Source organism: Nestor notabilis, unplaced genomic scaffold (genome assembly GCF_000696875.1).
Source record: "Nestor notabilis isolate BGI_N333 unplaced genomic scaffold, ASM69687v1 scaffold18902, whole genome shotgun sequence".
Taxonomy (NCBI): Eukaryota; Metazoa; Chordata; class Aves; order Psittaciformes; family Psittacidae; genus Nestor; species Nestor notabilis.
The window spans coordinates 68375-85277 of record NW_009919041.1 but is presented as its reverse complement, the minus strand read 5'-3'; the positions used below and the strand labels follow the sequence as shown (position 1 = coordinate 85277).

The following is a 16903-nucleotide window of genomic DNA, read 5'->3' as shown; positions in this document are numbered from 1 at the left end:
GGGCAGCCCTCGGCCTCTGCCACCGAAACCCGGCCTCCAGCGGGTGCCAGCGCAGGCTGGGCCTTAACTTACAAAACTCCGAGAACAAGTTCCAAGTTCTTCGTTCAAAAGGCACGCAAGTGGCAAACCGAAGAGCCAACACCGGTTTCGTTAAAGTCGGGCGGCAGCAGCACAAGGTTTACGAGGGAAAATAAGTAAAACCGACATTTTTGAAGTATTCTTCAGCCATGTGCTGCAGTGATGTGTTGTCAGTGTGAAAGAGGCTTCTGGAAAACGTAGGCAGGCAGCCTGCTGTTTGTTATTCCGAATGGTAAAATCGAGGTACAGGGACTAAACCGAACACACAGTTGTCAAAACTATGAGGTAGAATCCAGGTGTTGACTCCTGGGAGCCTTCCTACCTGGGTCTAAGGTCCCGTAGTTGTTTTTAAAGTAGCAGATGTAACCTGTCAACGTCGAAGAGGTGAAAAGTAGGTGGAAACAACAGGACGTTTGCAAAGAAACAAACTTACCTTTGCACTTAGGCTATGTGGGAACAGCGCTGCGACCCGGAGAGTGTTTCGAGACAGCGTCTTGAGCGCTGCACATTAATTAAGTGCTCCGTTGCCTGTCAGCACAGTGACCAAAAGCCCCGTAAGGCTGCTCCTCCTTTCAAACGGTTTAAAACACGTAGTAAAGTGGATTTGTATTTTCTTTCCTCAACAGGACAAAGCGATCTCAGCTCATACACTGATGGTCCCCAAAAGCAGGTGTCACACAACCACACGTTACAGCGCATCAGTGGATTTCAGCACAGTCTCATGATCAGTAGAAGCTTTGTACCTTCCACCACTCCCCATGTCACACTCAGCCCAGTTTGATGCAGCATTGCTGTATGACCTTGCCTGAGGTTTACTGAGAAAATTGTTAAGCTGTGAGAGAGTACGTGAGCGAAAGGCGTGAAAGATAAGAAGCTAAAGTCACAGAAGTGCTATTGTTGGCTGGGGAGAGATTCAAGAGAAAAGATACCAGAGGAAAGGAAAGCAGAAAATGTGAAGATAACTCAGTAATGCTGAGGATCAGCCCATACCAACAAATGACACAGACTGGCTTTCCCCAGCGTATTGGAAACTTCCAGGCCAGCTAAGACTCCTCAGTTTTCTTATAAGGAGTGGTAAGCATACTACTGTTTACCTTTGTAATCTGTTAAGTCCTAGTTATCTATTTTGCATATCAGCTGATAAATAATTACTTAAAGTGTGTATCCTGCACGCAGAGTCTGTGCACGGCAAATGACACCTGAACAAAAGCAACCCACTGATCATGAGTTGCATAGTCTCCTGCTAAAGTACTATCTCGCTACATTAAACTATTATAAACAATTAAAATTAAAACTTAATTCATACACAGCAGTTGGCTTTTGCTAATACTGCAAGAAGGCAGGAACTGAAATGGTCACAACCACCCAACAGCTTGGCCACATTTATATTATACACAATTTCTTTTTTTTCCATTATTGCTAAGCATTGGGTATACACTAGTAGTATCAATTGCAATAGAGCTAATATAAATAAGGCAACAACATAAAACATGTAACACTTTCTATCCAAAAGAAGGGTAAGTGAAATTGCCATTCCATTTTTCCATTTACCATTTCTATGGAGTTTGCCGTAGAAGAGGCATTGCTCCACAGGGAAGAGTGAGCTTTACACTGAAATGTTTGTCACCTCTCTTTTTGTGACATTGCTTTCCATCCACCTAAAGACTATGTTAGGTCTTGCCAGAGGATCATTTATTTTTATTAGAATGGAAAAGAAATATAGAGTGTTAGATCCTGAAATTTCTATTTGAAGTCACATTATAGTTTAATGTTAAATAGCATAGCAGCTTGATTTCTCCTTCCTCTCATTAAATGTTGAACAGCTGAGATAAAAAATGGAATATATTAAACACTTAACAGTTTAAAGCGTTGGTCAGTGCCTGCCAATAACAAGAAATAAAAAATCTATATGTAAGTAATAATAAAAGAGATAAAAATTAAAGAGCTGTTTCTAAATGAAGAGCCATATTCAGTTCTTGTTACCATCAGTACTAAAAAGCTATTTGAGCAGTGTTCTGTCAGTTCTGCAATGTGGTCAGAATGCATTTGCAGAAAATATATTTTACTCTAACTCAGCAGTTCAAATAATTTTAAAATGAATCAGACAACTCTACAGAAAAATATTCAAGGTGATAAGCAGGGCTTTCATAGTCGAGTTGCTTCCATTTCTTCTTCACCTCAGGATGAGTGCCATGCCAATCACATTTGTGTATAGAGAGCAGAAAAACAACTGGTGTTCAGCTGAGTCAGCTCTGTCTGTGACTTGTCTTCAAATATTCAGGGCTTGGTTTCTTAATTATGGATGGGGAGATTAATTTGCACAGACCTCAAATATCCAGTGACTTGTGTATCTATTGTTATGGGCACATACACACATGTGAGTGCTAATAGTAAAGCTACAGTCATACTGTCACAGAAATTTCAAGAGTTGCTTCAACTTCAGCTGAAGAAATATTAGAGGAAAGAAAAGGTTTCATTCTGAATAAAATGAATAATAAAAATAAGCTTAAGCCTAACCAGAAGATTTTTTATTCTTTTTTGAACTACCCTCTCCTTTCTTTTCTGCATGGTACAGAAATGTAGTGCTGATGTTATACATGCATTATTTCTCCACGTATACTACCATGCACATAAAGCTTGGGAACAGAAACAATAAATTAAATCACTGCAAAACCTACTTTTGGTGCACTCTGTCAAATTCCTGGTTTATTCAAACCACTACCATTCCTCCCAGACTTGCACAAGCATACACCACCACTAGAAAGACCTTGCAATCTTTACTACCAAATCAGCAAACCTCTACTTATGGAAAGGGACTAAACTGTTGAAGACAATACTCAACTGATGAGTTATTAGAAAGTGTCTTGGAGGGGTTTCTATCAGTTTCTTCATAAAGGATTAGTGACATAATCTTCCTTGTACCATCTTTATTTCTACTTTCTTTCGTGAGTTGTGAAAACTTTGAAAACTACTACTACAGTCCAAGCAGGTAACACCAATTATTTCAGAGTGCACAGAGCTCATAGGCTTCTACCTATGCTATGCATGAATATTTAATAAAATACTATTTTACAGCATTCAAGCAATATCCTTCATATATATCTATAAAGCAGCTAAATTGTACTAAACAAAATACATAAATTCTCATGCAGGAAATTAATTAAGCAGCTGTAGACCTTAAATATTGTTTTATTCCTTGCATATGCTTTGTTCATTAGACCTGTATTCAGATTTTAAAAACCCCCAAACTGGAGAATTTTAGATGTAGTTCACTGATGTCAGTGGCAGATTTAAAGCTGCAGAGAACTGTTTGCTGGATGAGCAGCTCCTTCAGCCTCAGCAGTGAGTAAAAGTTAATTTTGCAAGTTGTATTAGTCAGGGGAAGAAACGGCTGGTGGAATCAGGGTCCTTTTATTTAAAAGGATCCACAAATTTCTTTGTGTGTCAGCATAGGAGGATTTAAATGAGAGACACAGCCCATAGCTCCAAACCTCACTCAGGCACCACCCAATCCAAGAGATTTCTTCAGAGATTTTTTCTTGTCTTAAGGTCTCACAATTGCCGGCTCCCTGGAGATTATATAGTGGCTTTCTATTCTTAGCATATTTCTCCCCTCCCTCTCTCTCTCTCACATGCACACACATACACTTCCTACTCAAAACAAGACCCAGCAAAACCCTCTGCCCACATAGTTATAATTCCCAAGAGAACTTGCATATGCTTTTGTTTTGGGCAGTGACAATGTGCATATGTTTTGATTTCGGGCCCTCCCCTATTGGTTCTCATGCTTCAGTTTAATGAACACAGACTAGTTATTAAGCTCGCCAGTTTCAGCAGGCCATAACCCAGCTTCTAGAGTTCATTTGACCTTGCAAGTTGGAGTGAGATTTTGTAGCATGTTGCCTATTCAGGGATATTACTGTGTAAATGTTTTGGATTAGCAAATAGACACATTTTGCTAATGGTGTTTTGAAGGTGCTTGTACTCTTTTATAAAGAGCATAAGATAAAGATCAAGATGAGTAAACTGGCTAACTGCTATGAAGAGGAACAGCAAAGTTACCCCTGAGTTAAGTCAGTAAGAAAAGGTCTATGAACAGTGGAAATGGACAGATACGTTTTTGTAGTTAAGTAATTCCTCACGATTGAAGTGAATTATAACTTTGCTAAAAATAGAATATCCACAGAGCTAGAATAAAATTGATACCATTAATTTTCAGTTTACTTGTACGTAAACAGGTTTCTGATGAAAAATGTGGCTGGATATTTTGCAAGAAGTTTCTTTAAGCCTTTCCTGTCCTTCCTAAATACTATTGCATGCCTGAAGGAGTTTGGGACAGTCCTGGTCAGCAGCCTGTCAGTCAGACTTCTATCTTTAATACAGAGACATAACAATGTTTGCTTTGAAAGTTACATAAATCACAAGTCATCCCTGTCATGTGAATGCAGACATCACAGTCAGAAGAAAAAGAAGGTGCCCCAAATGAAGAAGTTTGCCACAGATACATGAATTATAATACTGTTGGAACTGAAAGACAAGAAGTTTTCACCTTCTGGAGCATGGATTTCATGGATTCAAATTCCAACACTGTGGTTGTAACTGGTAAGATTTTTATTTTCTTCTTTTAGCCAGAGATGGTATGCACACATGCTTGGTCTTTGTCATAAACAGTTCCCTGGAGGGAAAAACAGTAGCAAATGGTCATACTAACAATTCCAAATGGAAAATAACTTGCTGCTGTGCCTTCCTAAGAAAAATCAGATGCATGTCATGGAACAGACTGCAGTCTGCCCTCTTTACTGCCACCCAGTTTGGTTTGTTGTTCATTCTCTCCATGTCTTAATCTTTGTTGACATTCTCTCTGATCCAAACCACATAGCTCAAGGCAGTGCAGGCTAGTATGAGATAAAGCTTACCCAAAAGGAGCTCTGAAGCAAGAAAACCAGGTTGCATCACAATGTCACATAGTCAGTGTCCAGAATTAGAGCAACACATGGCAAGTTTCAGGGTCTCAGTTTCATGGCAAAGTAAGGGAGTTTTAAACAGGAGATGCTGCCTCACCACCCCTAAACTAGACCATTAAATTTAAATGTACCAAAGGAGCATGCCTGAACATGCAGCACAAAGGACCAAATTAGGAGTTTCTCTTGCTGGCTATAACTACTGCTGAATCATAGTGGCAGAACCACCAGCTAAAGAATTCTGAGCTTTAAAAGGTTAAAGCTCTTAAGGAATGCTGCTACTCACTACTCCTCTAGTTGCCACTGGCTGGTCTAAAGGCAATGATTACACATATCTTGACATGTGAGTTGCTGGATAATTTTCCACTGCAGGTCATCTGAGGACATAGGAATGAGGTTGAAGCTACATCAAAGAGATTTGCATCTTGCTGCTTTCAATTAAACACCTTTTTTTTTATAATTTTAATAGCTGCAGGATGGGCAGAACTAGTTTGGCTTGCTCCAGACACCACTGCAGCTGAGCCGAGTGGGAGCATAGGAGAGAGCAAGATGTTTGTGCTAACCTCTTAAAAGGCTGACAGTCTAGTTCTGTCCTATGATATTTATGGCACATACCCTTGATGGGCACACTTCTTAGCATCCTGTTAGTTTTTTCCTCCCCTTAGATAGCCATTGAGGTACAGAAATCTACTTGTTCAAATAGTTTTAGGCTAGCATGTCCCATTACAGACACAGGTGCATCTTTAAGCTATTACAGAGATTATCATAGCTTGTCTCTGTCACATTTTCACCTGCTCATAATATAAACCTGCTGGCACTGAGCCCAGTTTATTATGTAGTGCCTAATAATATTGAGCCAGTTAGCTCTCCAGGTTGTTGCAGGTAGTTCTGTACTGTAAAACTCTTACCTTCAGTAATCTTTCATGGAATTTTATCCTAAGCAGTAGTTTCTTATGGCCACCACTGAGATGCATGTATTTAATTGTGAGATTTTTAATAGCTTTATATAATTCTATATAATTCTACAGTTCTGCACACACAGGTACAGAAACATGCACAACAACCAGAGCTTCAAAATGGAATAGGTGTCACCCTAATTTTGCTCAGAGAATAGAGTGGGACTAATGAGGTTTTATCTTCCGTTTTAATGTGAAATGAGTACTATTTCCCTTGTTCCCTCCCATAGTTCAAACTTAAACCTGGGGAAAACATTGTCAAAACTATTAACACCATCAGCCTTTTCATAATATTAAAGAGAAAAGACGAAGCAGTTATGAAGTAAGTATTAAGGAATTAAGAAATGCTTGAAATCTAGCATTAAGCCATCATAAACCTGCATTTAGGATTAACTGTCCCTGCACACAAGTACCTTTCACTGTGAAAAATAGCAATGGTATGCTGTCAAGTGTTTATTTGTTCATTTAAGGATTTTTAAATATTTAAGAATTACAGCATTGAAACCATTTTAAAAACTCATTTTCTGGCCACCCAGTATCTAAGACTTGGTAACTCTCTGGATTAAGAACAGTAATTGAGATTAATGAAGATAGTGGGAGTTTTCCATCAAACGTTTTAATGATAGAACACCTGCCTAGCTCAAAATGAGGGGGGTTATTTCCTCTTTATTTAAAAGTCTTTCACAAAAAAGGGTGCATAAAATTAAATGCAGTACTTTGGATTCAAAAAGTCCTTTTCCCTTTCCTCTTCTCTGTCCCTCTGGGGAAAAAGTAAAGGAAGAGATTTTGCCCAATACCACAAAAAGCACATTTTCCCTGAGAGAAAAGTTTTCATTACTTGGGATTAAAAAGAAAAAACAAAACTCAACAACAAATGAAATAAAATATTACTCTTTCAATCATTTTCATTAAATATGCCAATCTTCATGAGCTTTAACCATAAGAATGGTACTTACAACAATTGACTGTGGCCTGGGAGTATTTAACACCAGATCTTTTAGTAGTGGTGTTTCTATGGGTGATGAACCTTGCCCAAAATCGTAATTTCTTTGATCCATCCTGTTGGCTCCAGTACATTTACCAGCTTCAGTTAAGTTTATCTCATAAGAAAGCCTTGACATGAATGAAGATCGTGAGATAAGTTCTTATATCAGTGCACATAAAAAATTAAAATACTAATCCCTGAAGTGCTGTGAAGTCTAAATCCTATCTAAAAACTCAACCTCCATAACCAAAAATATGACGATAAAGAACAAATATGTCTGTGCATACATGCCTGCACCTAATCTATGATTGCAGAGCAAGCATAGGTTAAAAACACCTTCTTTCTTTTCAGGTTTTGGTCCCTTTAGACAATACCTGGTTAATTCTAGCTGGGAAGCAGTGAAGGTAAGCATGGAAAAAAGGGAGGGAGGTGTTTTATTTTGTGGCAATCCTGATACAATCGGTTTCAGGCTTTCCATTCCCTTCAAAAGAGTATTTCTCATGACTCATTAAACAGAATTATGCCTCATGGAGCAGACTCCCAACATAGAAGAAAGGATAATTAAGAAGTAAAACATTACTTTATTTGCAAGATTTTTTTGTGTGTGCTATTTAAGCACTTTTCAAAATATTATTCTTGATTTTGAAAAAGGGTATTTTTACCCAGGGTGCCTTCTCTGCAGCTCATGCACATACCACAGGTTATCTCTGGTCAGTAAACACATGATCTCATACCACAGTTCATTTTTCCAGGTCTATGTGAGGTGATTTCCTTCTCACTAAGTTGTAGCCTGTTGAGATCTCTGTGCATACCTCAGGAACACAAAACCTAAAGCATGTCAACTCTAAGTGTGTTTTCATGCTCTACCTTTGGCTTCCACTTTCAAATGACCAAAGACCAAAGCTGTAGCAACTCCACCAACCCATATGTGTTTTCTATTCTGGGTCTGTTGGGTGAAGAATGCTTGGTGTTTGGTAGAATAAATTTATTACCCACTCAGAGTCATGGGGGATGTTATCCCTGTAGCCTAACAAGAAACAATAATACTTCTGTGATACCTTTCCACACCCCAGTCATCACAGTAGACCTATAAATTATCTTAAGTCCAACTTGACATGTCCTCTAAACCACAAATAGTTGTCAGTTGACAGTGTTCTTGCTCATTATTTCCTGATTCCTATTGGTTCTAATTTTGGGTGCAAGATCATCCTCTTTGGGCTGAAAATAAACTACATTCTTTATCTGCAAGGAAAACAGCCTAAACCAAAAGACACCGATGAGTTTTCTGTAACAACGCCATGTGCTGGCTGCTCCAGCATTCCATAATGAAACAGATGTCAGTCCTTGTGCATGGAGGAGAACAATTCCATTTCCCTCTGATGTGACCCCCTCTGCGTGGAATTAACGTGTATTCATACTGGGGATGCTGCATTGGTTTCCTGTTCCCTGGCAAAGGTGGTTAATCCAGGCAAATCAGGGAAATTTGCTGCAAATCTGGAAGTACTTTGAATTTTGATAGGCTTCTCCACGCTAAATAGCAATCTCATGGTATTGTTCCATTAGCCTTGTTCACAAGAGTAGCCCTACGGTCTTCAGGAAGCCTGTGCACATGTATTAAAGATAGGAACATTTAGTATTAACATCTGGAAGTAATCCTGGCCTGGCCTGGGGTTCCTGCATGAACCACTAAAGTGGCGTAAAGCCCTCCTGCCGAGTCTGAGAACCGAGCAAGAACACACTCAAACTCATACTCAGGAAAGTACTGAGCAGCCAGACCAGAGCCTTGCTGATGGGATCAGCTGTTTTCCTGAACCTCTTTTTTTTGCTGTAGGGAGGATCAGAGACTGATCCAGTGAGCACACAGCCTATTCCAGTAGTTGCATCCCTTCTGTGTCCTCACTGCGCACTCAGAAAAATGGTTGTGGGCTATTGTTTCTCTTACAAATTCACCATTTGCTACACTTTTTGGTGAATAAGCTGATCTCCATTTTCTGAAATCCTCAGGAATCGGATGATAAATATTACTAAAACTCTCCAAATCTTGATTTCTGCTGGTTTAGAAAGAGTATTTGCTTTTCATTCTTGGATTTCTTATGGATACTACCGTAAGTAGCAGTGCATTCTCCCATGTTGCCTGTTTTATATGAAGATATAATTTGCCAAGAATGTGAGGAGAACCCTGTTGATTTTGCATGAACTCAAGTTCTTGTCACAGCACAAGTTCTTACCACACACAAGGCATTCATCAGCATCTCCTGCCTGGAGTTCTCATTCCTCAGCAACTATCCCTTGAGTGTTCAGGGAAAAGGAGAGGCAAATGGATCAGGAAGTACAGGTGAACCTGTCAATTCAGGGTCACTGAGAAAAGCTTCAGAGCTTTTATAGTCACTGTCACATGGCCCAACATGGGTGTCTAGCACTAGTAAGACAGCTTCTCTTTCAGAAGCCTGTCTCACTAAGTTTTTCATGGTTCTCATAACTCCATTCACCTGAAATACCCTCCTACAACACGCACGGAAGCTCCACCAGCAACACTGAACTGTGGAAGCGCGGGACGTGGCTCTACAGGAAAACACCACCGAGTGTTTACTCTGCGTTTGCTGACAGATCATATTGAGTTACCAGTGATGTGTTAGTTTGTGAACACCACGTGGGACCCTCAGAATCCCAGATCCTCCGAATTATTTCTTCCATATTGCACATCGATGGTCAAACCTGATAACCCACGATCTGACCCTGTTCCTGTGACTCCTCTAGAAACTCCTGTCTTCAACTTAACAGCTAAATAACCTATCAGGACAGTCTACCACCAAGGTCAAAGTCGCCAGTTAATAGGGCACAAATGTAAGCTGAGTGACAACATTCATTGTAATTAAACTGTTAGTGCAAAGAACAGGTCACATTTCCAACTGCTTCTGGGAACTATGTTTGCTATTGGGAGATGAGGATCAGATCTCTGGGTGCAGTTTTTCATCCTGCCACTGACCATGTGGGCTTTGGAAGTTTGTCATTTAATCTGTCTCTCTCTCTCTCTGCTTTAGTTTCATCACCTGTGAAACTAAGAAGACATTGCTATTTAATGCCTTCATTTCTGTTCTGGAACTTTCTTACACCCCAAAAGCTTTTAAATGGTATCTGCAGGATTAAAATCAAAACAAAACCAAAAAAGCCCACCCAACAGAAAACCCTTGTTTGCAGCGCACGTGCAGTCTGACTGGGTCAACTGATAACTCCTCATCTTCTTTCTGCACCAACACAAGACATTTTGGATGAGGTTCACAAATGAACACATGCAGCCCCCTGCCCAGGAACCCAAACCAGTGAAAGCTCAGGCAAACTCAGAGCAATTTTTTCTTTCTAGAAGTTCAAGATGCTTCTAACACACCATGAGACACAACCACTGCAAATCCCGCTCTGCAAATCTCTTCTCTTTGGGGCGGGCTTGTAACCACATAGGCCAGAGTTCCAGTGGACCAGGGCTGTAAGCACAACTCACCAACTACTCAAGGTCATCAGCTGATAATGCTGGATTTCATACCTCTTTTAGAAGAACTTCCCAACAAAGGATCTTCCTGCTTTCTTTTGAACCACTTTTCCCACAAGAAAGTCCCCCAAAACTTGTGTCCTCCTTTGAAGTTCTCTTTGCTCTTTCAACTACAAAAGACAGGCACTTGTTTATGGAATGACCTCACCAGTGTGAGCTCTACTTTCCAGATGCAGTTATCCTCCTCTACCCATCTTCAGTCTCTCACCTTAAATGCAAAAATAGTTTTGGTTAAGGCTGAGACAAGGAATGATCTATTTTTTTGTTCCATGTTTGCACAACATCTGCTCTAAAGGGGCATAAGCCCATGGTTAGGATTCTTGGACAACAAAGTAATACATGTTATTGACAACACACTGAAATAGCTGAGGACACAGTGAGCTGTCTTCCTTTGACACACATTCCCAGCCCCTTGCTCTTGGTCTGGTACCGGTTTTGTCCTGTGCGGAAGCATTTCTGCGTGTCTCTCCCGTGACAAATGGTGACAACAAAACATCAATCCAGAGAGCACGGGAGACGAATGGCCTAACAACTTGGTGTGGGTCTCCACATTCCGAACCAAAGTTATGGAGAGCTGAGTCCTCTGAGCTTTACAGCTAAAGAGGAAGAATCTCATTAAATGTTGAAATTAAAGATGCTTTAGAAAAGAAAATGCTAATTGTGAACCAGCTGGGGTTTTCTTTTTTGGACGCTAAGACACAGTACAGCATTCTTAAACAAGATGATGCAATGGGCTCTCAAAGACTGTCAGCGCCCAGAGCAAGACAGGCTGGCACTGTTCTCTGAATGTGTTTACTTCCCTGCAGGCATTGTTTCCTTGCTTGTGTCAAATAGTTTATTGAGCACAGCTAATCAATGCTTCCGCTGACAAGAAAATTGGAACAGTTTATATAGGAAGCCAGTGTTGAAGGGCAAATTTCCCAGTTAGCACAGCTTAGAACTCTGGGTCTTGTCCACCCAAGTATCCCCAGTGGGAAATGAAAACAATAACATGTAATAAAGAAGTTACAGGGTTTTGGGCTAATCGCGTATCTCTGCTGCTTTTTGCCTGTGCCCCCTGAGAAACTTCCTCTGTACCCTTCTTGGGTAGTTCCCTACTCAAATGCAACAGGGATTTTCAACCACCATTTTACTTTTCAGGAACAAAGCATTCCTTCTGCATCCTGCTACTGCAGCCGCCCACCTTCTACTTAGAGGCTCATTATTAGAGGCTTGTTTGTTAGCCGTGTTCTACTGACAACATAATTTCAAGTCATTTCCAGCTGACATTGGTTCTCCAGACCATCTTCTACCAGCTGGCCAACCTGCTGCTTTGCAGGGTGCCTTTGTTTCTTCCACCTCAATTCTTGGTATAATTTTTGTTTCCTTTGGGAAAAGGTCCCATGTGGAAATTTGCCTCTATGTAAACGACAGAGAAATAACATCTCAGTAACTGACGTTTCCTTTTACTACAGAAGCATATTTTAGACCAAAAAAAGAAATTAAACCCAGCCCAAATGTGACCTTTCTCATGTTGACACCTGCAGCACAGCTCACGGGAACCAGTTCAAGCCAGCACATCGCTGGAGTGGACGGGTAATGTGGATTGTCCTTCATTTGTGTCTCCTGATAGTGCAGGTTTAGCTACTAGAGCTTTCAGAGGAACAGCTCTTCCCTACATCAAAGCTTATTTAGAGGCTTCCAAGTGGGGACCAGTATGTCACTGCTCCCCATGGTCCAGCCCCATAGCAATAACCACTCCCACCCACTGCAGACTGAGCATCCCTTTGGAAAACACATGGATTGTGACATTAGGAAATGGTTTAGTACATTTTAGTCTCTTCCAGTTAAAAAAGGGGGGCCTACCATTATACAAATGATTCTCACTGCAGAAGGTGATTAGGAACCACAGGCTTAGACAGTGTTAGTTCCTTCTTTCAGGTGTCTCCCTAGTTGTATCAGCCTGATTGGAACTAGATGGTCTTAAGGTCCTTTCCAACCCTAACTATTCTATGATTCTATGATTCTTTATCCCAGTCTGAGAAATCCAATGCTCTCACAAGTCCATGGTGGTTTTTCTGTAAACACAGGAGCTGTCCAAGAGAGGCCTTGGCAATCACATAGATCTCCGTATCATGCAGCTGCCGGTGGCTTACCAGAAAGCAAAGGAGCAAATCTTCAAGATATGGACAACTCTTAAGCCACTAGTGAGTAATTGGAAAGTTTTCCCCTTCATTTATGAGTATCATTATTCTGAGTGGAGATCTTTAAAAAGATCTGCAGAAGAGCGTTGTGCAATACGTGCACCAGACAACTCTGGGAAGTAACTACTCAAACTGTGGTAAAGGTTTCAAACTGAAACCCGGAGCACACAGTAATTAGTGTGCTGGTTTAACCCAGTGACATTTGAACAGCGTTGAGCAAAGGGAAACAAAAATCTACCATGAACTGCAAAAAAGGTACCGAGCTATGAAGTCCTGAGCTCACAAAGCCAGACTAAAGCATGATTTTATTCTCATTTATGATCTCTTACCAAAGTTTTCTTTAGGCATGAGCTACACCAAGACTCCCCACCTCGCACTAGTGTTTCACATCGTGTTTGGCACTATTGCATTACATGCTTTTCAAAAACAGGTCTCAGTTTTAATTTCCTGTTATTCACTCTGGTGGGAAAAACCAGCTTACTGTTCACGTTGGGCTGGCTTCAGCTGCCAAAGGACTCATCATCCTTGAGCAGTGTGGGAAGAACAAAGGCTACCAAGAGATGGATGCTTGTGGTTTCCTCCCAGAAGGTGCCTGTTGCATGCTAGATGGCCCCGAAAAGATTGAGTCTACAATTAATATGAAGACTCTCTGGAAAAACCTTTCAGTGGAAGGGATTGATATCATCTTCTCCAGAGATGCGGGAAGGTAAAGCATTGCGTGTCGGGGGCTCACAGCGAAAGTGGAAGTAACTCCATAAACTCATTTACCCTTGAAGAACCTTTGCAGTGACTCTTCCTCCAACCACAATCACTTCAAAGCGAAGTCTTCAGAGGGGCACAAGTACGAAATTGGGATGAATTTAAATTTTATGTAAACCAGAAAACCTACAGCCAGTAGATATTTTGCCATAGATTTCTAAATTCCAAAAGGAACAAGTTTCAACACAGCACACCCTGTGATTAATAACCCCAGTAAACCTGAGCTATTAAAAGTCTGAAAGCAATCCCGACCAGTAACAGATTTTAATCTGTTTTTCCCAACTGGGAGGATACAAAATGTAAACACATACACCGAGGAACAGAGCAATTACAGGTACCTTCAGACCCATGTCTGTCAGCTCGTCATGTGTCTCAGCAGTACTGCAGCAATTACCTGTCTTCATTTAAAAGGGGAACAACACAGTAAATTATCTCGTTTTGAAAAACTAAGTATCTAAATTGGCCCTTAATGTCAGGATTTGCACCTGCAAGTTAACAGGTAGGGAGGGGGCTAAGACAAAACCCCTCTGCACCGTGGGACTGTACCACTTACTTACACAAAAAGCTGTGTGTGTTACATGGTGGTAGTTTCCAGTAGACTGGGTGTTGCTTTCCCATCTCACCTAGTTTATAGGAGCCTAGAAAAGAAGGTATGCCTGGCTTTTTATTTAAAGTTCCTTCTGAGAGGGTGTCTGAGAAAACAAACCATCAGATAAGGAACATTTGTTTCTCAAACTTGGTTTCTTTCAGCATTTCCTTTATTCACTGAGCAAGTATGTTTTGAATAATTTCATAAACCAGATCTGGTTTGGCTACTTAAAGAATATTTAAATTTAATCAAAGTTTACTGTTCTTTAATTCAGGCTTCTGGTTTTGTTACCTTAATATTGCAGGTACATCTGTGATTACACCTACTACGCTTCTCTGTACTACGGCAATGGAAGAGCAGCTTTCATCCATGTGCCTCCATTATCCCCATCGTTAACAGCGGACTTTCTAGGAAAAGCATTACAGACCATTATCTTAGAAATGCTGAAACAGTGTGGGGACGAGACAGGGGATGGATCATGTAAGAAAAAAAGAGAGGATTTCTCCAGGGAAACCAAGGCCCATTCCTCAAGCATCATATAAAAAGGCCAACAGAGAAACCTCACAACATGATCGTGCCTTCTTTCAGTTTGATGGCAAGAGCCAGAGGAACTGGAAACACCAAGTTAATGCCTTTTTTTGCCACTGCCTTTTCCAATGACTCTTGCAGAAAACTGTCAAGCACGTGCTGGATGCCTCATCGATGGATTGCTGCAAGGGTAAACTAGCAGGCTTTCCTCAAATAAAGAAGTAGTTAAATAAAAAGGCTTACTTTATTCAAGGGAACTACCTACTGCAAACCAGTACTCAAGGTCCCCTCAGAAAAGGGTCCACAAGCTCAGTGTCAATGGAAAATACCTTTGATTTCAAGATTATGGCATCACTGGTCTCTGCTGAGATTTACTCAGAGCTCAGTTAAATGCAGCCCCAAAAGGCAGGGTTAAAACAGAGGTGGTTTGCTCCGAGTTTTCTAACCTGTACTCGCTTTGTGTAAGCAGCAACAAATTCAGAAACAGGCAAATGCATACAGAATTCTTTTATTTAACTTAAATCATGTAGTACTGAAACTACTAGAAAAAAGCAGAGTAAGAGAAACTAAAGGAGCCTTAGCTTCAGCCATTCAAAATAGACAAAGTTTCTTCTTTTCATAATGTAAAGAATCCCGAGTATATCGCAATAACAGGAATAAATTCTTACAACAGAATATACAAAAACATTTTGAATTTTTTTTTTTTTTATCTACTGATTCATTTTAATATAAACACAGGAATTTCTTTAGGAATAATTTATACACAGCAAGTCTTTTTAGGTAATAAATTGGCCATGTTATTGTTTAATTTTCTCTTAAAAAAATTTAAACAAGAAAAATTGGAAAATGTATTTGCAACTGCATCCATTCCTTAGCACTTTCTAGTTTTGTTTTTGTCCCAGAGGTAGACAAACTCTGGCCAATCCTTTCATCTCAAACCTCACTGGTTCGGCAAACAGAAGAGCTGATTTTAGAACAGTATCTAGATCCTGGGAACCCTTCAGCAATGCGGCCAGTCAGCTCCAGGGAGCGAGGGTGAAGGGATCACCAGTACTCTTAAATAACAATAAATAGGGACCCTGCCTTGCTCGTTTCCACAAAGCTTCAAACGGTGCTCAACAGCTTCAGAGGCTGCACACAAACTTTTAGAGTGGTAAGAAATCAGCAACAGTTCTTGAACAGCAATTACAAAAACCACCTTCCCTCTCTCTCTTCCACGGTCGCACCCTTCAGACCACGTGGCCGCCGCGAGGCCGGGCCTGCACCGCACACGTCAGCCCGGGTAGCAGCAAAACCCGTTCTGTTTCCCCGACCAGTGAGGTTCTGGTAATCCATTAAGCCAACTGCCCTAGACAGTAACGTGAACTGACCAGCTAAGATGATCCCACCCCAACCAGAGGGCTCTGGAAGACCAGGATACTGAAGATACAGAACATTTCCCCAACTCCTTTATTCATTCGCTGTACACTGGGACACAAAGCTTGGGCGGGCGGGAAGAGGGACAAGCCACGGATTGGACAAGTTCGGGATCCTTTTTGGCATATCGTAAAGCTAGCTAGTAAACTGGTACCGTGAAAAACAACTGATCACAGACAGACACACCCATACACAGACACAGGAAAGTGCCCTTAAATTATAGTTTAGGCATTTATAAACTACAAACATTTTATAAAATTATTCTATGTACTTACAAAATGCAATGAAACATTTAATTAGTTCTTGTAAACCAGATCTTCGTCAACTGACTACCCGTAATCTACTGGACTTAAAGCCCTATTGAAAATGCTAATGGATTACTAATCAACAGAACACATACAGAGAAAATAAAAGATGAGCACGCACGCGTATGCACACACGCAAACTAGTGATAGTCTTCAGGTACTTGCAGAACAGACCAACTCTACAGATTCATACAGACTGATGACACCAACCGCTAAACTCCTGGCCATCAATTTACCACTCCAGATGGGCAGTCCAGAGGTTTAGTTACAAGTACCAATGATCAGAATTGTGATACCTGAGCTCCGATGCTGTCCCACAGATGAAGCTCAGGAAGCCACCTCCAACTTCTGCCAAGCCCTGTGTCTTTGTAAATACCCATTCCCACATCCTGTTGCCATGCCTCTCGGTTCTGGTCTACCTGGCCACACTCAATTTCAGAGGCTGTTCATCTTCTGAGCAACCAGTCTCTGAACCGAGGCATCCTTCGAAGCCCTCCTGCCTGTTTATAGTTCTGTATCTTCAGCACCCCTGGCCACTAGTGTTGTTTCTACACCTCATTTTTAAATTCTCGTCTGCACAACTACTCGTGGGTTAAGTT

At 40.9% G+C, this 16903-nt stretch overlaps 1 protein-coding gene across 1 annotated transcript; it reads left to right on the top strand.

The window, feature by feature from the left end:
• The first annotated feature begins 4646 nt into the window (after positions 1 to 4646).
• Positions 4647 to 14597, top strand: LOC104402234 (pyroglutamyl-peptidase 1-like protein). The gene is made up of 5 exons (XM_010010050.1): positions 4647 to 4680; positions 7332 to 7384; positions 12594 to 12710; positions 13184 to 13413; positions 14360 to 14597. The coding sequence occupies exons 1-5, from the start codon at positions 4647 to 4649 to the stop codon at positions 14595 to 14597; spliced, it is 672 nt and encodes a 223-aa protein (XP_010008352.1).
• The last annotated feature ends 2306 nt before the right edge of the window (positions 14598 to 16903 follow it).

Excerpts from the sequence above, each read along its gene's own strand:
- LOC104402234 (XM_010010050.1), top strand. The coding sequence starts at position 4,647 with ATGGATTCAAATTCCAACACTGTGGTTGTAACTG. Across the intron at positions 12,711-13,183 it reads GGACAACTCTTAAGCCACTA|CTTACTGTTCACGTTGGGCT; the intron begins GTGAGTAATTGG and ends GGGAAAAACCAG. Across the intron at positions 13,414-14,359 it reads TTCTCCAGAGATGCGGGAAG|GTACATCTGTGATTACACCT; the intron begins GTAAAGCATTGC and ends TTAATATTGCAG.